Source organism: Lipophrys pholis, assembly GCF_963383615.2.
Source record: "Lipophrys pholis genome assembly, chromosome: 20".
Taxonomy (NCBI): Eukaryota; Metazoa; Chordata; class Actinopteri; order Blenniiformes; family Blenniidae; genus Lipophrys; species Lipophrys pholis.
Window position 1 is genome coordinate 7,398,883 of NC_137648.1, and position 21,400 is coordinate 7,420,282.

Sequence of the window (21,400 nt, forward strand, 5' to 3'; positions counted from 1 at the left end):
AGATGCACTCTGCTCTACACCGCAGCATGCTAAATTCCTGTTCCCTCTTGCCCCTTTTTATCTCTCCTCCATCTCCCTTTGTTTTTGTGGATCTCCAGGCTTTCATCTCAGATTGAGCCTTTGAAATGGAGTGCTTTTTCTGCCTCTCTCACTTTCTCTCACCCAGACACACACTCTCCTCATCTTCTGTGTTTATATCATAATAACTTGTACCGCAGTTTCTTTTATTTCTTCCACCCCTGTGACTGTTATCTTCCCAAGAATACTTGTGCACGGTCCATAAAGGTCTCCCTGTTTGAGTTGTTCTTCTCGGTTTCAATATTTTCCACATGCTTTCTATATCCCACATGTCTCTATGAAAACAAAACAAAAACAAAAAATATATTTTTTTTGTCCTTATTTCTTTCTTGTCTTCACTCGGTTTTCCCTTTTCCTTTTTTCAAAAACTATTCATGTTTAGAAACACAAGGAGCGAGACAGGCACAAACCCAAACACAAAAAAAGCTCTATGGACATGTCTCCCTCCCTCGTCCTTCCTAACATCATGGTCCCAGACAAGGTGAGAGCACTCCTTTCTTCTTTGTTTTGCTTAATCACAGTTGAACTAGTTAATTATTACATCAGGAGTGGCTGGATAAGTAATGTTAGTTTGATTTATCGTTGATCCCCTGCATCCCTCACATATCCTCTCCTCCTGCTGACTCCTCCACCTTTGTCTTGATAATTTTCTTCTCATGGTTCCTGTCCTCCCTTTTCTTTCAATCTCTATTTTTTTTTTCATTGCTTGTCCTTGTTATTCTTTATATATATATATATATATTCTCCTTCCAGACCTACAACACTGGTAACTCAGGGGGAGGCGTCGCCTCTCTGCCGGCGTCCTCACAGAAGCGATTGGAGGATAGTGCAGCTCGTTTCACCAACGCCAACTTTCAGGAAGTTTCGTCGTCCCACTCTGGCAGCGGCTCCAAGGACGCCTTGGCGGTAGAAGCGTCGAAGGCGGCGTCTGAGGTGAAGAACAAGAAGAACAGCGGCGGAGGTCATGTGGTGGGACAGAGGGGCGGCCGAAAGTCTCTCACCTCCTCAGGGAAACCCCTCCCCTCTGCTGTGGTCACCATGGCAACCTCCTCTACATCTGTCTCTGCTTCCACCGGGCCTTTCCATCAAGGTGAATAGATGGCTGCAAATGGGCCTGTATGCTAATTTCTCCACACAACCAGGAATCAACCCCGCAGTTAGAAAAATGGGAAGGCAGCGACAAACCATCAGTGTCACTCCTCTGCTCACTCACCCAAAAAACCTGCCAGTGCAGTCGTGTTAATAAAACCCAAATAAGCATGAGATTTGTGTTTGTGTGTGTGTGTGTGTGTGTGTGTGTGCGCGCGCGCGTGCATGTGCTGCGTCATCGACCAGATCGAGTGCAGACTGCAGACTTTGTGTGCAGCCGTGATAACAGTGTTTCGTCTCGACTGCCCCGTGGCTCCTGTAATCTGGAACCTTGTCTGGGAAAAGACCAGCACACACAAGCGCAGGTGGAAGGGGCATGTTGGGGAGGGGGGAGGGGGGGTCATGACCTGAATGGAGACAGTGTTCTCAAAGAGCCTGTGTATCTTCTACATTTTACCTTGAAGCTCTTGTCAGGTTTGCGGTTGTTTGTGTCGAAATCGTGCGTATCTTAGCGTTTTCAAGGTACTTCCTCTGATACATGGGAGGACGACACGATGAGGGAGGGCTGACCGGAGAGCAGATAGAGAGCGCCAGAGCAGATAAAATGCTTATTTTGGCTATCTCGTTTCTGCTGCTCCCATGATAACAGCACAGACAAGTATGGAAACTGTTAACAATTGCAATGTTTGTTCTGCGTGTGTAACTTCTTTTTCTTTCCATTGTCTCGCCCTCATCTCACTTCATCAACGCTATCTCCACTCCTTTCTTTCCTGTGTGTTTGTCTTCCTTTTTCCCAGGCCTCTTGTTGACTAGTGCCAGCAAAACTCCGTCTGTTCCATCCTCTTCAGACTTTTTAAGTTTCTCAGACTCATCGTTGCGTCCTGGGGGTGGAACTACCTTCTCCTCCCCTCCGTCTTTCAGCAGCTGCCTCGTGAAGCCGAGCTCTGAGGGCGGCGCTTCAGAGGGGACCACGACTCTCTTTGGTTCTCTTATGTCGGCTACGACAGCGTCTGCAGGTGCTATACTTTGTGCTTTTATTCCTTGGTTATAACATCAAAGCAATCAATTCATTTATAACACAAAAAAATTGTTAAAGTAAAAAAGAAAAAAAACAATCAAGTGATGCAATTATATCGATACTTTTCTCGGTTTATTAACTATTAAAATCATGTTTGTCGACCCCGCTTTGGAGAACTGACCAATAATTAACTGTAAACACCAAAACCAATATTTTCCTCAATGTCATTGCATGGGACCACTGTTGCAAGCTGTGTAGCACAGGCTTGTATTTAGTCACTGAAAATAAAGGAGTAGACAGAAGTTCAGAGAGTTTTCCTTGGTTTATAAGGACTAAAGCTCAAGTGTGGTTTTACATTTACTTTTTATGAGAGCCTTGAGAAAATCGGATCCAAAATGGCTACTGGCATGCGGCACACACAGAAGGAAAACTGCTGGTAAAGGAGTAATCTTTCTTTACAAAGCGGTCAAACATGTTTGCGGCAACCTTTTATGAGTTGCAAAAATAAAATCTGTTGTTTCAGAGGGAGTGTAGTCTCATGTTTCATACTGTATTTAGTTGAGAGGAACTACATGTACACTGTTTATGTAGTTGAATAATGTTGATACATTTTCTCTATTTTTTTTTTTTCAATAACAAACAGTAACCTCTCATTGTAATTGAGTTTTTTTTTGTCATTTATGTCGAAGTCGGTAACTTTAATCATACTTGACTTTGATTTGCTCGTTGTAATATACTATCCTACTTCAAAGTCACACGTCACTGTTAATACGTCTATTTGATTTGATATTCAATCATTTGATCTCTATCCATTTAGGTTTATTCTTTTGAACAGATACATTTATTGCTTTATATCTATTCTTAATAACCATGGTCTAATTATGGCTCACTTTTTATTTGTCTGGGAAATATGCTTTGAACGTAGATATTCTATCCAGGTGAATTGTCAAATGCATGATGTTGATCATTTATTTTCAGTATTTTGGGGGGAATTTAGTGCAGTTTACCAAAAAAATTAAATTACAATCGGTACGGTTTAACAATAATACTTGCAAGTAATCGTTTTGGTTTTGGTGTGGGTTTTTTTGTTTTAAATCTTCTGCTCACAAGAAAACAAACTGCACAGAATTTATATTTGAATATATGTTTCTTCTCTTCCTGTTGGCGCAGTGGGTGGAAAACTGTATGAGAACTCCCACAGTCACACGGCGAGTGAGACGACCGGCCTCGTTGGTTCCACCGGCTACAAACGGCCGCAGCCCTCCAGCACAGGACTGGGGATCAGCGTGGCAGCAGCAGCAGCAGGAGGGGAGGATGGGGTGAAGAAGAAAAAGAAGGGCAACTGGCGCAACAGATTTGGACCTTGCTTTACCACAGATGTGAAGCCCTCTGAGCCAGCTGCCTCCCTGACTCTCCCCACAGCCTCCACAACCAACACTGCCTCGTCCTCCTCCGCCTCAGCTACTGCCTCCCCTTCCTCCGCTTCCACCGCCACGCTCTCGGGTCGGCCAGGCTTGGTTTCCAGCAGTGGATTAGGAGCTGGAGGAGGGGGAGGAGAAAGGGGGCTGGGGGTCATGGGTGTCAGCGGTGGGATTCAGAAGTCCCCGTCACTCCTCAGGAATGGAACTCTGCAGAGCAACAGCAGCTCTACAACCAGCGGGTCAGGTGAGGAGGGCACCCGGACGTAACACAAAAACAACAGCGTTCTACATTGGGGCGGGGAGTTTTGAAAACTCAGTGAGGGTCTAACAAAAGAGCATTCATTGTCTGCGATGCTGGGTTTCTGGAAATGATCTCCAGTGTTGCTACACTTGGGGAAAAAAGATTCATACTGATTTATTTCATGAATTCCCAACCAATGATCTGTTAGGATCTATAGGGCCCCCCATGATGTCCTCACAAGGATTTAAATAGTAGTACCTCATGCGTGGTATTGCTTTTATTTCTCACATTCAGCCCCTGATGCTTGATTCATCAGTGAATCCTGATAAATTGAACATAAAATGTTTGTGGCAAGCCCCTGAGCAGCGTAGTATTAACATTACCAATCACAGATTGCAGGAATTTGACACACCTTTGTAATTGTGTGTGTGTGTGTGTGTGTGTGTGTGTGTGTGTGTGTGTGTGTGTGTGTGTGTGTGTGTGTGTGTGTGTGTGTCTTCTGTGTTATTTGCTCACACAGGTGGAAGTGCTCTGTATGTTTTTTTTTCATCGTGTTCAGTTGCTTGGCAACTGTCTTTATGCTTTAGAGTTCCCCTCTGCTGATGGAAATGGCTCGGTACAGCCCACACATCCAATGTCTCCCCTTTCTTCCAGAATCATCACCCTTTTGTTTCCCCCCCCTGCCCTCAGCTGCACTCTTCTACCTGCATCTTGCTTGTTCCTACTCACCTGTTGATGATTTCGGGGTGTGGATGTCTTAAGTTTGCGTCGCCTCAGTGACATGCAAATATTATGTGCAGCGTTTGTATGATCGTAATTAGCATATTGTATATTCAGATAACGTCCATCCCTTGACTGCAAACTTAGCAGATGAAATGACTGATTTACAGGTTTTCTTGAATCACTTAATTGTTGTATATAGATCCAGATGAGCGCCATTATTGTTGAGTAGTTTTTACGTTTCATTCCTAACTTTCAGATCATGTGACAACACTACTTTATGACTGATTTATGGGACTGAAGTAAGCGTCTTGTTTTTGGTGTCTAACCTTTGGATCAATTTGCAGACTGTGGTGCTGGGTTTAGTGATTGTTGATTTCTGTTGTATGGAGTAATGCTGTTTGTTATTGATCATGCTGTGTTATGTGCATCATTTTTATTTTTATTTCAGCCAGTGCAGATACAGAAGAAGGCAATGGCTTTCATCATATTGTGCTTGTGTTGTTAAAACTACCTGCGGTGTAGTTTTGAGTTTGTGTATGTGTGTGTGTGCGGGGGGGGACTGATCATCTAAGTTATTACTAAGGTGTGTTTTGGGGATATTTTGTAGTTTAGTGATTGTGTTTAGTTTCTGAATACCAATGAACCACAGCAGTGGACTTGATGATAATGTGCTTTATGCCTCTTACTCAAGTTCTGCAGTGTGTGTGTGTGTGTCTTTCCTTGAAGCAGTGGTGGCATTTCTGACAACAGCTGGTAAAAGAAGATAGGGCAGAAAGGGAGTATGAAATGTGTGTGTCCTTGCGCGTGTTCGTATGTAAAAGACAACTCTACTTGGTACTGTAAATATTTAGCGAGGGGTTAATGCAGGGCAGTAATGGGGAGGATCTTGTCGTTTATCTACCCCCTTTCCGTCCTGCATGCTGTCTCCACCATGCTGATGGATGGATAGTTAGCCTGATAGATATGTGTTGGTAGGAGGGTGTGTGGGGTGGGGGGGCAGGGGGTTAGATTTTGGCTAGGTTAATGTTTGATGGCGGTGGGGTCACTGATGGGCCGGACGGGCTGACTGAGCATCGTGGTCTGTGTGTTTGCTGGAGATGAATTTATTCAGGCCAGCAGGAGTTTATGGGAAAAGCAGACTAAAGATTGACTGAGAAACCCTATTTGTTTGATAGCTAATTTATGGAATCATTCCTGTTAAACACGCGCACGTACGGACACGCTTTCGGTCCTGCAGAATATGTGGGGGGGGGGGGGGGCTGTGAAAATCAGGAGAATCCTCTGTGAACAGGATTGAATTTAAAAAACAAATTAATTTTAAAAATCAACTAGAAAATCTGCATTTCCCCTTTTTGTTCATAATTTCTAAAATAAATCATAAATGTTTTGTATTATTCAAATACAAATATTTTGTATCTCAATTGCAATTTGTAAATTAATTTTCATTGTCATATCTTTCATACATTTTACGCTGGTGGATGAAGCTTGTGATAAAAAAAAAAAAAGTATGTTTTATGTATATAGCACAAAACAACCTAGCTCTTTAATTGCATTCAACGTTTCAACCCAAAAAAGTATGTAAAAAATAAATGAAGCAATTTCTCTCAAGCAGGCCTATCAACACTGTGGAGGAAGCACTTCCTTTAATTTGGAGGAGCATCCAGCAGAAGCAGAGATGGAGAACATCTGCCTCCATCAGTCAGAGTTGGGGGGGGGAATAACAAGAAAAGAACAGGACAGAAATCAACAAACTGAAAAATGATACAAGGCTACATAAATAAAGTTGACATGACTTAAGTCAAACAAACACTCCCGTGTTGAATGTGTCACACAGCCACATGCCTCTCGTCAGGCTGCCTGCAGCATTCATAAGACAACATGGAAATATAAAGGTTGCCTTAATTTCATTGCAGTTATGCTGAAGAGTAGAAAACGTAAGAATCTTGTGCTTTACAGTACAAGGTGACACGTCGTATGCGTCTCCTGCTCTATGCTTTTCACTGCAGATGGTTAATAGTTTACGATTCTTGATTATCAGGAATAAATTAGAGAACCAAATAAACATTCATTAAAGAAATTTCATTTTAACAGTAGACACACGTATTTGCTTTTAAAGTTAAATTGCCGGCTAATGTGTCGAGTTTGGGTATTTACAGCTAAACATATAAAAAGTAAAACATGTTCGTCACACAAATTTATTTGAGGAAAGAATTCCAAATGGATCTTTTTATTTTACGGTGTGTTCACACATTTTTATGATGAAAGCTTTTCATTTACATTTTAAATAATATTTTTTCCTGCTGCATAAACAAAAGTAAATCATTGTATTAAATTATTAATTATAATATTCTTCTCCTTAAATTTGAACCTGAATGTGTTTTCTTCCTTCACCATTGGTTCATATTTACAGGGACTCTCACTTTTCGACGGTTGTTGAGTCAGTAACTGACATGGCTTTATCAGGCTCTCACAAGCCACACACACACACACACACACACACACACACACACACACACACACACACACACACACACACACACACACACACACACACACACACACTCGTTGGGGGTCGTAAAATTCTCAGAAAAACAAATGTCTTCGCAGTGTTTGTATATGCTCCACTTTAAACTGTAATTAAGTGGGTCTGCAGTTTTTCATTTAACAGGCTGCGCTGGACACAGAATTTGGAGCAAGTCGATTTGGCTATGAATTAGATCCCACACGTGTGTGCTTGTTTTCGTTTCTCGTTTTTTGTTAACGCGAACATATCCTTCTCTAAACAGACAACACGGATTTCCTCTCGAGATAAAACCAGCTTGAACTAATCAAGGTGGATATTTTTTAAGCTTGCAGGCGTAGCGAGCAGGAAAAGTGATGGAGGCAGTTGTGGCTCAACAATATTGATCACACAAGTGTGTGTGTGTGTGTGTGTGTGTGTGTGTGTGTGTGTGTGTGTGTGTGTGTGTGTGTGTGTGTGTGTGTGTGTGTGTTTTCCTTTGCTGCTGTAGAGAGTTTAATAAAATACAGTTCTGTTACCTTGGCTGCATTTTGCTCAACATAAAGAGACGACATGCCTTTTCCTCATGGTGATTAAATATACAAATTAATTTAATTATTAACTTTGGTCCAGCAGCTTTTAAACATGTGGCTCAAACTACATGTACAGTGAAATAAGTTTTCATATAATGTTTTATCGTACATGTGGACTGTCACTATTGTGCATGTGAACTTTAAGAAACAAAATCACACTCAAAGCAAATATTGTTTAGCTTAAACTCAATTTCCCACATAAGTCAGAAAATCACTTTATTCTCCTCACTTATTTGTCAACCATGAAACCTTGTATGCACAGCCTTCAACATCCAGACATTAGAAGATGCATTAAAATATATTTAATTAGCAGATTGAATTGCAGTTTCTTTCTGGTGTGCAGCTGTTTTTTGCGTCGCCCCTTGTTGTGTGTCGGCCGTTTCATCGGTGGCTTCAGCTAAACTCTGATAAATTGTTGGTTTGTCCTTTAATCCAGCTGCTGAAAACCTTGCAGGAGCACATGCCCCCGCAGCCTCTGCAGCCCTGCTTTGGGTATCAATTTTTCTGGTGCATATTACAAAGCGTTATAAATAGTATGTAGGCCCATGTAGTGTTCGTATCTCTCTCCCTCCTTCCCTCCGTCCACCCCTCCCCTCCTGGCACAAAGATCTCTTGTTCCCCCAGTGAATGCGTGCTGCCCTGAGCCATTCAGGCTTTTGTGGGGCTGAGGGGCCCTCCCCCCCCTCCTCCGCTGAGGTCAAAGGGGGGCAGGGGCAGGGCTTATCCCTAGTTAGTGGGCGAGCACAGGGGGTGTGTGAGGAGAGGAAGCAGAGATGGGAAGAGGGAAAGCTTAGAGATTAAAAAAAATAAATAAATAAAATGGAGTGTAACAGTTTTTACACCTTTCTCATTTCCAAATGAAATTTAATCCTGTATTGGATTACAAATATCATCAAAAAATAAAGGGGAATTGTTACAGTTTTGTTTTTTCTCTGCTGTGTTTTCATACTTTTAAAATGAAAAATATTCATGAGAAAATCAAGTGACGAACATACATAGAAAACCCTGCGTGCTTAACCATCCATTAAATGTGTTGATTACATGGATCACATGTTACATTTGTGAAAATTATTAGAGCTGTAGCTTTTTCACAATATAAATTAGGTATTTTTTTTGTGAATTCCTCATCCTGCAATCTCTAAATCTATTGCTCAGATCTTTAATATCATTGTGACCAGAAATGCTCACGCTTTGCAATGAAGTAGGAAGTATGAAGAAGCTTTACATGACAAATATTTATTGTAGCAATGGACAAAAGAATTTATTCAATAAAGCTTCAATTACTCTGACCTGTTACAGAAGGACAAACGCTGGTAGGCTTGAGTGAATGGATGGATACTATCGAGACCCTGCAATTAAAACGGCGACATAGAATTCAGATGTGATTATAGTTTTTGACCTCACTTGGTCCAAACTGTCACTATTACAGCCGCATTAACTGTCAAACGGTGTCACTTCATACAGCCCGAGATGAAGGCCGCGGCGTTCACGTCTCGTCTCTTCCCACAGGTGTTTTCTCGGTTGCTGACGGGACCTTGGGCGCGGGGTCCGTCCTGGGCGGCGCCACCTCCGAGTTGTCACAGCAACAGCAGCCCGCACCTTCCCTAGCCCCGCCCTCCCCGTTCACCGCCACGGCGCCGCTGAACAGCACGGCCTCCATGCACGTGAGTCCGAGCCCTCCGCAGACGCGCTGATGAAACCATCCTGTGACAAACACCCCGTCTCGCTTTCTCTCGGGCTGCATTCAACACTCTGCGAATTCGCCCACACTTCGTGGCGTCTTTAAGCCGCGGCGCGGATAAAGTGTGGGAACACAAATCAACCAAAGCAACCCTAATTAAACTTCCTCCTCACCAAATCTCTCGGCACTATTATTAATCTGCTGCACGTTAATTATGTGTGAAAAGTGCGTGTCCTGACCTTGCGCGCATTGTGTTTTCTCTGGAAGTTATTGTAAAGCTGACGCTCGGCTGCACCTGTGGAGGGTCGCTCAGCTTTATTCAGAGCACAAAAACAAGATTTTCTTTTTCATCATGCTGCTGTGAAAATTTAATAGAAATATCAGTGATTTATTGTCTTAATTCAGTCCGACTGATATTCGCGAGCAAGGCCGTTGTGATAATATTGAATTCAGACACAGTGGCCTCAGTCGGCAAGGTGTGCGACGTAATATTGAGCACGTTTTAATAAATTAAATTATACATGTGTCTTATGAGGTGTTAGAGAGGTGACACGGGGTGAAATACTGCACAATCATCATTTTTGTTTGTAGTTGTGAAAAGAAATGCTGTGAAAACCATTTAGGGCTGTGTTGTTATCGTATATGCTTTAATTAATACGATCGCTTTAAGAGTCGAGGGTAATAACACCGCCAGGCCAACGCACTCATTCAGAATCAAGGCTGCATATTTAGGAAAATTTTGCTTTTTATAAAATGTTCAGTTCATGTTTTGATTCCAGTAAAACCTCATTTTATGAAACTCATATTAGGCAGGTACATTCCAAACCTACATTTTGATGTTGTGTTGATTATTTGTACTTGTTAGGATGTACTCTAACATTTTTGATGCTTATGACAGATACCAATAATATAGTTTAATTGTGTATGTCCTGTAAGAGTTATAAAGGTTAATATGTATTTAGCGACGGAGAATCTAACATTAACGCTTCCCTCTGTCTTAATTCAACAATACAACTGACATCCCTGTTATAATCAAGAAAAAACTAAAACATTCATAATATTAAATTAGAATGTAAACAAAATATAAACAATGCTGACTTATTATGATTGGCTCAAGTTATCAACACAAGTTTACATGATCAGATGTCATTTTTTTAATACATCCATAGTACTTGTGCTTTAAATGAGGTGTTTGATGGGATCAGCTCAGTTCTCTTCAGCTGTTAAAGCATTTCTCACTTTGAAAGAGGAAAAAAAAAAAAAAAACACCCTCATCTTTAATCATTGACCCAAGTGTCCGTCCTTTAAAACCTCCCCAAAGACCAACGTTCTGTCTCTGTCCACCCAGCTCCCATGTCAAATTACCTCCTCACTTTTGCGCTCTCTCTCTCTCTCTCTCTCTCTCTCTCTCTCTCTCTCTCTCTCTCTCTCTCTCTCTCTCTCTCTCTCTCTCTCTCTCTCTCTCTCTCTCTCTCTCTCTCTCTCTCTCTCTCTCTCTCTCTCTCTCTCTCTCTCTCTCTCTCTCTCTCTCTCTCTCTCTCTCTCTCTCTCTCTCTCTCTCTCTCTCTCTCTCTCTCTCTCTCTCTCTCTCTCTCTCTCTCTCTCTCTCGCACACGACCTTCCTTCTCTGTCCCCATCCATTTCTTTTGCCCCCTTTCTCCCCTCCGTTGTCCTGTGATGTAATGACATTTGACAAGCACCACAGTAGGGATGGAGAGATAGATGGTGGGAGGGAGGGGTAGCAGCGAGTATGTGCTTGTATGCGTGTGTGTGTGTGTGGGTGGGTGGAGCTGGGGGGGGGTTGCACTCATGCCTTGAATTCACTGGCCTGGCCTTCATCTTGCCCGGTTCCTCTCTGTTCAGCCCATATTATAGAAGACGGGAGGCCCAGTTGAAGCACACGATATCCCGTCTGTTTTCAGCATGGATGGAAGAGTTGGAGTTGTGTTAGTGCGTGAGAGAAAAAGAGTGGATAAACAAGCATGAGGCTGACTTGGAAGAGAAGAGAAGGTTATTTTTTTGAGCCCTTTTCAAATAGTTTAAAGCATGTACATCAGTTTGTAAAGTGTGCCGCACGCCTCCAGGCATCTGGGGCAGACACACACGCACACACACACACACACACACACACACACACACACACACACACACACACACACACACACACACACACACACACCCAGTCTGCCAAAAGTACAAAACTACGGAGGGATGACAACAACAGGCTTCCCTTCTTGTGTGTGTGTGTGTGTGTGTGTGTGTGTGTGTGTGTGTGTGTGTGTGTGTGTGTGTGTGTGTGTGTGTGTGTGTGTGTGTGTGTGTGTGTGTGTGTGTGTGTGTGTGTGTGTGTGTGTGTGTGTGTGTGTGTGTGTGTGTGTGTGTGTGTGTGTGTGTGTGTGTGTGTGTGTGTCTGTGTGTGTGAATGAGAGAGCCCATTTGCTATTTTCAGTTCGCAAGCAGACTCTTGGCCTACTGTTATTGGCTATCAGCCCAGGACAGAGAGAGAGAGAGTGACTTTAATGAAAAATGAATGTAAATGAAAAATGAATGTTGATGGGAAAGGGGGCAGGATTATGGCACTGAGCACAGGGGGAGGAGGCAAGGCGGGTGGGGGTGGGCTGTAGAAAGAAATCTAAAGTCATTTCAGAAGTGGAGACAAATGAACAGGGGGAACAGGTCGCTTCTTTGAACAGGAGCGGAGGGAATTTTGCATAGTTTTTCTCACATTTTGCACGCACCATTTTGTAATGAGAACAATGATTTTAAAGCTTATTTCTCCTGTGACAGATTTTAAACAAAGTTGTAGTGGTTACTCCCTCAACAGTTTTGTTCTCAACCTTTTCAGCATTTTTCATCGTCTCTGCTTATTTTCAAACCTTCATTTAATTGATTAAATCCTCTTCAAAACTATACAAAGTGTGGTAAACCAGACCCTAAGAGCTTTTTAACATATTTAATTTGCCTGGTTATTCAATGAATACAGAAGTCACAACTAATTCTATTTTTCAAATAATTTATTATTGTTCTCATTTCAGCCTGATGGCAAAGTTCTTGACCTTTACACATACATAAAGTGTGATCAGATTTTTTTTCTCTTTTTTTTTTTGCACTGTCACATGTTTTTCTCTGAGCATTTTCTTCTCTGAGCAGCCTGAAAACAAGTCGGCCATTTTAGACGAAGCAGATTCCCGTCCCGATGCTCCACCCTCGCTATCCTCCCTCTCACCCCACCCTCTAACTGAACCGTCCCTATTTGGGAAATGTCTTAATTGGATTAAACTGTACATTAAATCACATTATACTATCATCAGTCCTCTTTTTTTCTTGTCTCTATAAGCTTTAGTGGCAGGAGATCATGTGTAGGTACTTTGTGATAAAAGAGAATCAATAATAGTGATCAGAGGATTTAAATTCTTAAACCACATTGATTGGATTGATTCTCAGCTTTGCACTTCTGCTCGTTCAAACTGTAATAAAAACAACGACAAGTCTCAAAATAAATAAATAAATGTCATATCGCAGTTCAATGTAAATACAAACTACAACTTTTATATTTTCACTTACACTGAAGTAACTAATTACAAATGCTCCTAGTACTGTAATCAAGTAGTTTTTAATCAGTACTTTATGCCACACTCTCACTATTTAAATCATCACTCGCTACAGAAAACATCCACAATTTAAATTGATTGATCTACATTTTTGTCAACAAGTTTTCTATCCTAAAAAAAAAAAAAAAAGCATCATTGTAGCATTTTTGTATTTATTGTTTGGGAAATAGTCTGTTGTCAATGCATTCATTTAAAAAACAAAAAAACAAAACTATAGTAGGTTTTGGAAAATTTTGCTTTATACTTATGCCTCAGTGTTTTTTGTTACAAATAGTACTTTCACTTGTAATTGAGTACAATTTAAACATTGTAGCAGTAGTTGTACTCTGGTATAAACATTTAGTCCTCTTTGATCCTCACAATGATGAAACAATGTACTATGGATAAAGTGGAAGTTAGATTACAGCTGATTTTATCTGTGAAGTACAAACTCAAGAATGGTGTTGTAAGTGTCAGGTTACTACTAGTTTAAGTAGCATTTTTCAGTACTTGTACTTAAATGAGGGTTTTTAGTCTGTTTGTCCACAATTTAATGCGATATTCAAAGCATTGATTTATTTTTTATTTTTTTTTACCAAGCACATTTATTCTTCCAATCTTTTGTCTACGTTATTTGTGTCATTGTTATGTACTTAATATTTATTCGACAAAAAGTGCTTTGATTGTATGTATTTTATTTATGTAATTTGAATCTAATGACTGCTCTTGATGCAAAAAAAAAAAAACATTACTCGGGTAAAAAAGTAACTTGGATTCTCAACAGCTGTTTTACAGAAGTACTAACACTTTTTTTTTTCATATGGCTGCATCTTTACTTGTTATTGGGGAAATTTTTTTTAATTAAGTAACAGTAGTTATACTCTATTACATATTGCAAGTCATTACACATCTCGTAGTGACAGCTGAAAAGATTAGTTTTTTTCTGTCAATTCAAAAAAATATATATTTTTAAACTAAAAAATGTACACAAGATCAGCATCAGTGTGTGTGTGTGTGTTTGTGTGTGCGTGCGCGTGCGCGTTTTCAGAATTGTGAAAAGCTAAAAAACAAAAACAATTCAAACCATCACTCTTCACCTTTTTATTACATCTATGTTACACTCTGATAAGTTTCTGAAACTTTGAAATGTCCAGATTTCATGGTTATGTAACATTTTATATGATTCACAGTTAAATTATGAATTTATTTGGCACATTTTACAGACGAATTCGAAGTGCGCTTTTCATGTAAGGAATCCAAACACTGCAGGAATTAGGAACTTTCCAGAGAGAGTTAGGTGTCGTCATAAACTGTCCAGCAAGCAACACAAGAGATGAAATCCCCGACATGGGCTCAGAAATCCCAGTGAGGAGCCGTGAGTGTGTTAAAATAGATGCGTTTTAAGTATTTGTATCTGTATTCAAGAAAGATTCAAGACTGGGATTGAGGTGTTGTTTCTCTCCGTCCTTAGGTGAGCGGTCTCCCAGGGTCCGTCTTCAACATGGCTCCCCCGCACATGTTTGGTAACAGGCTCAACCCCAACTCCACCATGGCAGCTCTCATCGCCCAGTCCGAGGCCTCATCAGCAGGTACGGCAGCTCCCCTAATGTGGCATGCTTGGTGTGCAAGTGACGAAAGAGCGTATGTGTGCGGGGGGGGGGGTAATGGATAGGTCACGCCCTCGTGATCCCTTGGAGAGGTCAAGGGTCAGTGATGTTCTCAAACTCCTCCCACTTAGCTCTAGTTGCACGGCTCAGTTTTTCCCCTTCTCCGTGTTGCTTTTGTTCTTTTACACACACATAAATCACAGATAAGTACAGCTCTAGAAATGAAAATGTAGCGGGCTCTTCACTGAACTGTGGACGGCGTGAAAGAGAAAAAAAAGAATCTTATTGAGGTCGTGATGTCAATGGGGGGGAAAAAAAGAGAAGATGGCTTGTGTGGAGCCATCCGGAGATCTCGCCGCAGGAAGAAGTCACCTCGCTGCTGTCCGTCCCGCTGATGAGGGAGTAAGAAGCGGCTTTAGTAATCAAGAGTAGCCGCTTCCTGATGCAAGACATCTGGCCGGCCAGAACGTAGAGAAATCGAGAATAAAGAGGGGAAGAGGAGGAAGCAGTTCCTGCTGCCGGTCAGCAGTCATCAGAGCCAGATCCACTCTGACCTGCAGGTCAGCTCACTAATCAGCTTGAATGACAAGAGGCCATAGGGCCGTGTGTGTGTGTGTGTGTGTGTGTGTGTGTGTGTGTGTGTGTGTGTGTGTGTGTGTGTGTGTGTGTGTGTGTGTGTGTGTGTGTGTGTGTGTGTGTGTGTGTGTGTGTGTGTGTGTGTGTGTGTGTGTGTGTGTGTGTGTGTGTGTGTGTGTGTGTGTGTGTGTGTGTGTGTGTGTGTGTGTGTGTGTGTGTGTGTGTGTGTGTGTGTGTGTGTGTGTGTGTGTGTGTTGAAGCAAGGTTTGCGTGTAGACACAAGCCAGCTTTGTTTAAATCTTCAAAAAGAAAAGTTTGATTAGGTCAGATACTGGACCTTCTTGTCTCAGATGTAATTTAGTGTTCTAAGATGTATGTAAGCTCTGACATGGAAAAGTTGTGCTCTTTGAATCCTTTTCTATCTGTTTATCCAGTGTGTACTATTCTCAACAGAAACTTGAAAGGAAGAAAGTCTACATATTTGCAGTTTGAATTTCAAGAATAAACCAACACTGCATGAGTGAATGGACCAGTTTTTTGTTCCATTAGCAGTAAATTAAGTCAAGTTGATAATTGTTAAAAGCCAAGAAAGTGTTGTATACTTTAGAAATGTTCCCTGTTGTTTCACTCGAAGCTGCAGATGAATTTTCAGATATACAATTACTAGTTTGAGTAAAACAACCAAAAAACTCTTAAATTCATATGATGAGTAAAGAAGATTCCGATTCATTGTCAATGAATTGATCATTTGATCTTATCATTACATATTGTTTAAATTATATTTGTTAAGTAGTTTTAAATTAATGCATATATTTTTCTGCTGTTACACTGGGGTGCACTACTGTGCGTAGTGTGTGCAGGGCTGCACCAGCATCCTTACACATGCCCGTGAGGGTCACGTGAGCACAAACGTGCAAGGTGTGCGTGTGTTTGTATGCGTGTAGCCTGTTTACTTTGGCAGCCCTCTCTCTTTGCTTTTGAGTGTCTGGAGGGAGGTGCCAGGACGGAAAGGGTTACGACAGGAAAAAAAAAAAAAAAAAAGGGACTGGAGTGGTGACCTGGTGGGGCTAAAAGCTGGGATTGACTGTCTTAAGTAGAGGGGAGTTTGTATGAGTGTGTAAATGCAAAAGTGTGTGTGCATGTGTGATTCATTATTCTCACGGAGGAAAATGAAAAGAAGAGTCTGGCCAGAGGCCCAGAGGGAGGAGAGAGACACTCACAGAAGGTAGAGAGGGAAGTGTGTGTGTGTGTGTGTGTGTGTGTGTGTGTGTGTGTGTGTGTGTGTGTGTGTGTGTGTGTGTGTGTGTGTGTGTGTGTGTGTGTGTGTGTGTGTGTGTGTGTGTGTGTGTGTGTGTGTGTGTGTGTGTGTGTGTGTGTGTGTGTGTGTGTGTGTGTGTGTGTGTGTGTGTGTGTGTGTGTGTGTGTGTGTGTGTGTGTGTGTGTGTGTGTGTGTGTGTGTGTGTGTGTGTGACACACCATTACTAGACATCTAATCTAGATCTCCTCCCCTGACTGTGCTGTTCTTTATTCTTTTAGACTCATACATACATTTGTATGTCTTCAAACATTTGTAAAATCAATAATATTATCCTTATAAAGTCAACTGAAAGCAATACATATATAATTTCCCATTAATTCAAATAGACCTATTAAAGAGTGATCGTGAGTTTCACAGCCGGAGTTAAAAATGAATCTTGTCATCTACTGAGGATGAATCCTGAAACTTGTCATCACGTAAAAGTCGTGTTTGGAAGAAATTGTCAAAACATTAGCGAACATCACGAGGTATCAAGCAGATAAAAGGGACGTGATGTATGGTGTTTGAGAGGGCCCGCATGTCTCCACTGTGCCAAGCTAAACATCAGGGTTAAGAGACATCTCTGTGTCTGTATAGCGCGGGGTGCCACCGTGCTGTATTTATTTACTCTGCTGCTGGACCAGCGTCCTCCTGAAAGTAAAGTCTTACTTAAACGTTTGCAAACCGAGCTTTTATTCATTTATATAGTTTTTATAACTGTGTCTCTGTGTATACCAGCTACTTTCTGGACAGTGTCTAAAGTCTTTTTAAAAAAGAAAAGTGCCACACAAGAATCGAAATGCATGTCTTCATATTTCTAGGTTTATTTCTTCATTGCAGAATTAAATCTAGAGCTCATGATTGTTTAAAGTTGTTTTTTTTTTTTTATTTAATCTGATCAAACTGTCGTCCTGTCTGTTTGCACAGAACGAGCTCCTTCATTTGTTTCACACCACATAGCGGATATAATTCACATGTGGCCTCTTCTTTGTGGCCCACGAACCAATCGTATAGAAAACGTAATAATAAACCAAAGAATGTTATTAAATTCAATAAATTATTGGGTTTATTGGTGAACAAAGTGGGGAGAAAATGCTATTAAAGCATTTTTGATTGAAATATTAATCATAATTACCCTGTAAAATGTATCCGAATGTAAAAATGTAGGTAATACACAGATTCTATGAATCCAATTTAGATTCACACAGTAAAATTGTTTTGTTGGATTGAAAACTTTAATTCTCATCAATGCTTTCAGTAGAAAATGGTAATCTCAACTGGCCCTCTGGCAGTGAGGATTACATTTTTGTGGGCCGCAATGATTGAAGTCAAGATTCTCTTCCATTACTTGTACATACATGCACAGTATACGTGTGTATATTTGTATACACAAAGCAGAGGAAGGAAATTTGTCCCTTCAACACTGCATTATTATTAGTGGTAATGTTGGTGGGGGATTTGGATATCATCTCGGCACAAGTGTTAAATTGTCATGTTACAAATTGTGCTGGAACACGGGTGTTTCGCTGGAATGCCCCAAAGTATTATCTGAGCAAGTTTCAGTACTTGGAAGTAAATGGGAAAACAGCCTCACGGTTTGTGGTGCCATTCATGCGACAGGACAATATGTAGAAAAGCATTATACCGACCAAAAGCACAGCATTCCTTGAGATGAATAGTCTCTGAATTTCAACATTCTCTCGCTAAATCTGTGTAAATTATTGGTGACATGATGAGCACGTTGTCCTTTGCCATGTATTTTTTGCTAAGAAGGTCCCCTGAATATGACGTATATAGGGACAAAAAAAACCAGGAGCAGCACCTATCTCAATGGTTGGCACAATTTAAACTTCAACATTTAAGCTTGAAATATAGAAAAATAAATTGAAGTTACTGATCAGTTATCTAAAAGAGGACGCAATATAAAGTCAGTAAGTCATTTCGTTGTTGAATAAGTGTACACACACACACACACACACACACACACACACACACACACACACACACACACACACACACACACACACACACACACACACACACACACACACACACACACACACACACACACACACACACACACACACACACACACACACTTTTACTCCAGCTGGCTTAGCCTGGCCATGTTCTTAGATGTCCAATTGATTTTCTGTGTGTGTGCAGATCAGGAGGTGGGAGACGGCGGCAGTGGCGGCGGCAGCGGTAGCGTTGGAGCTCAGGGCTTCTCTATAAGAGCTTCTCCCAAGACCACCCCGCGGTGAGTACACACACACACACACACACACACAGATGCACCCACTCCTCCCTCACCATTTACATTCCTCACCGGCCCCCCTTGCTTCACCCATCCCCCCCTCTGCTTTTCCCTCCGCTGGCCCCTCGTCTCCCCTCTCTTCCTCTTGCTCCTCACACACACACATGCACACTCTCTCCTTCGCGCTTTACCCCTACAGGCAATCTTTGCTCTCCCAGCCAACGATAACTTGTGTTTTTGAAGGTGGTAACCATCCTTCAAGTCCAGTTAGATGTATTTTTTTCCTTTCTTGGTTTAATCACACATGGAAGGACACTCTGATCTCCTGCGTTTGGGAATATTTACATGGATCTTTCCGGGAATATTGATCATGCATGTACATTTTTGTTTGTTTCTTTGTCAAATGGATGATTTCACCTAATAAGGTTGGTTGTTTTTAGTGTTTTTTGTCATTAATACCATGCATAATTTCTTAGCCTGTCTTGTATTTATTCGAAATGTCTAAGTGATGACATTGTTTAAAAATTTTAATATTGTTTATAATTGAAAAATGTGACAACAGTTGAACATTTAACAATTTTTAGTGTCGGTAGATATTTTTACTAAACGTAAGAATGATAAAAATACCTTTCTGACATGGTTATTTGTGAGAGCGCTCGCTGTCGACTCTCGAAAGAAAAAGTTTAATCACATTTTCTTTAGTTTGCCTCCCAAGTAGAAAAACCTGGTTATTGCAGTTGTTTTCTTAATTTTCTCCGCCCTCACGCTGTACCTCTCCTCCTGTCTTCTGCGCTCTCCCTCCTGCTGTCTCTCATTTCCTCTCTCTCACAGTCAACAGTGTCTGAGGAAACCAAGATTTATCACATCAAGACTGCACTTCCCTCTTTCTGTCTGTCTCTTCGCTGCACGTCTTCTTTCTTCCTCCCTCCTTCTCCCCATCTTTTCCTCACTCTCACACGCAGACAGAAAGCCTGGCCCCTTTTCATTAGAGGCCACTGTAACAACAAATTGATGTAGTTTTATAGCCAGCAGTGTCTATGTTTGTCTGACGTTTATGTTGGGTCGTTAATCTCTCTATTGACCTCTCTATCTCTCCTTTTCTATCCATGCTCTCCCACTACTACGACTCCTCTCCCTCTCTTCACCCTCACACAGCTCTCCCATTGGTGGCCTGCAGATCCGCTATGACTCTTCGGGGTCGTTGCCGGGGCCGGGGCTTGGGTTGCTAGGGGCAGGGGGAGGTGGCGGCGGCGGCGGGGAGACGATGCCTCCGGTGGCCACCAGCATCGAGCAGCTCCTGGAGAGGCAGTGGAACGAAGGGCAGAGCTTCCTGCTGCAGCAGGGGGCTCAGGGAGACGGTGAGAAGACACACTCGCTGAAAGCTGTGAGAAATAATCTGCACGGTCTCTGCCACTGAAACGATTCTTTTTCAACTCACTGAAACTCTTGACAAATGTCTGTATCAATATGGGGGATTACACCCAAATGAAAAAAAAGCTTTAAAAACAAAAATAGGCGACCTGTTTTAAACTTCTCTGACACAGAAATGATAATATTTTGTTATATTAACATTTCAACGTAAAGCTAATAGGACATACGTCACCAGATTTCTTTTTGTTTGTTTACTTAAATGTTTCATAATCTTGTTGGCAGCCTACAGTGGAGATGGGCCTCAAACACTTTTACAGTCTATAAGAGTACGACCCGAAGATTTCACAAACTGGCTGTAAATGAAGCTAATCAAATCAGAATACACGCATTTGACAACCATGACCACAGTTTGTGGAGATTATCTTTTGGGCCACACAGAAGGCAGACAGCGGGTTTTTGGTCAACAGATCCTTGCACACATCTCCTGCCTCGCTCCTGTTGCTCATGCTGTAGAGCCGCCTGCTGCTCCCTCAGCACCTTGTCTTTACTGCCATCCAGAGCAGTTGAGGTGCCGCGTTTTAAAGTCTTACAGTTCGATAACATGCAGCACCTGTAGCTACTTCAGTCTTCCTTTTGTTTTTAGTCTATTGAGGTCACTTTCTCACTCTATCGGTCATTGTGGGATCTGTTATCTGCCTGTCTGATTATTCCTTCAGGGATCAATAATGTCAAAATGACAGGGTGGCTGCTTACTCCTCAGAAGAGAGGTTAATGTTTTTATGGTTCTGAGAAGCTCATGTTACAAATTTGAGACACTAATAATCGCTGTGATGATGAGGAAATGCACGCCGCTCTCCATTTCTTTTATTTGTGCTACTTTTTGAAGTTTGTAGATATCATTAAGAGTGTGAAAGGACAAAAGGTATGCAAACCAATTCCTGTCAACTGCAACAGAATAGAAATACAGGATTAAGTTTCTGTGTCTGCAGATGCTCTTTTTTTTTTTTTTTTTTTTGACTGAGGCGTGCTTGAACTCTGCAGACAGCAGGGTTATTGTAGCTGATGTTGACTTCTGACCTCCCTGCAGTGAGTATTTATCTAATCCAGGGGTTTTCAAACTCGGCATACAGCCCTACTCTATGCCAGGGAGCAGGGCCAGTCAAACTACAGTATAATAACCTTGATCAACGCTAAATGTGTAACTTTGAATGTAAAGAGGTGTGACTTCTTTCTGAAAAGTAAACCAAAAAAAGGTTTCTGGCCTGAACAAGTTTAAATGTACAAAGTAAAATAAGAGCAATTTCAGCATCATGTCGTCTCTGATGATTACCCACGCTGCAACCGACTGTTGCATTTTT

At 41.6% G+C, this 21,400-nt stretch overlaps 1 protein-coding gene across 1 annotated transcript in view; it reads left to right on the forward strand.

Annotated features, from left to right (window-relative positions):
• Positions 1 to 21,400, forward strand: part of mllt10 (MLLT10 histone lysine methyltransferase DOT1L cofactor) — a 49,569-nt gene that overhangs the window by 23,279 nt on the left and 4,890 nt on the right. Inside the window, 8 exon segments of the mRNA XM_080489762.1 lie at positions 461 to 559; positions 832 to 1,168; positions 1,965 to 2,183; positions 3,356 to 3,850; positions 9,173 to 9,327; positions 14,406 to 14,523; positions 18,581 to 18,674; positions 19,827 to 20,029. Coding sequence (XP_080345888.1) covers positions 461 to 559; positions 832 to 1,168; positions 1,965 to 2,183; positions 3,356 to 3,850; positions 9,173 to 9,327; positions 14,406 to 14,523; positions 18,581 to 18,674; positions 19,827 to 20,029 — 1,720 coding nt within the window.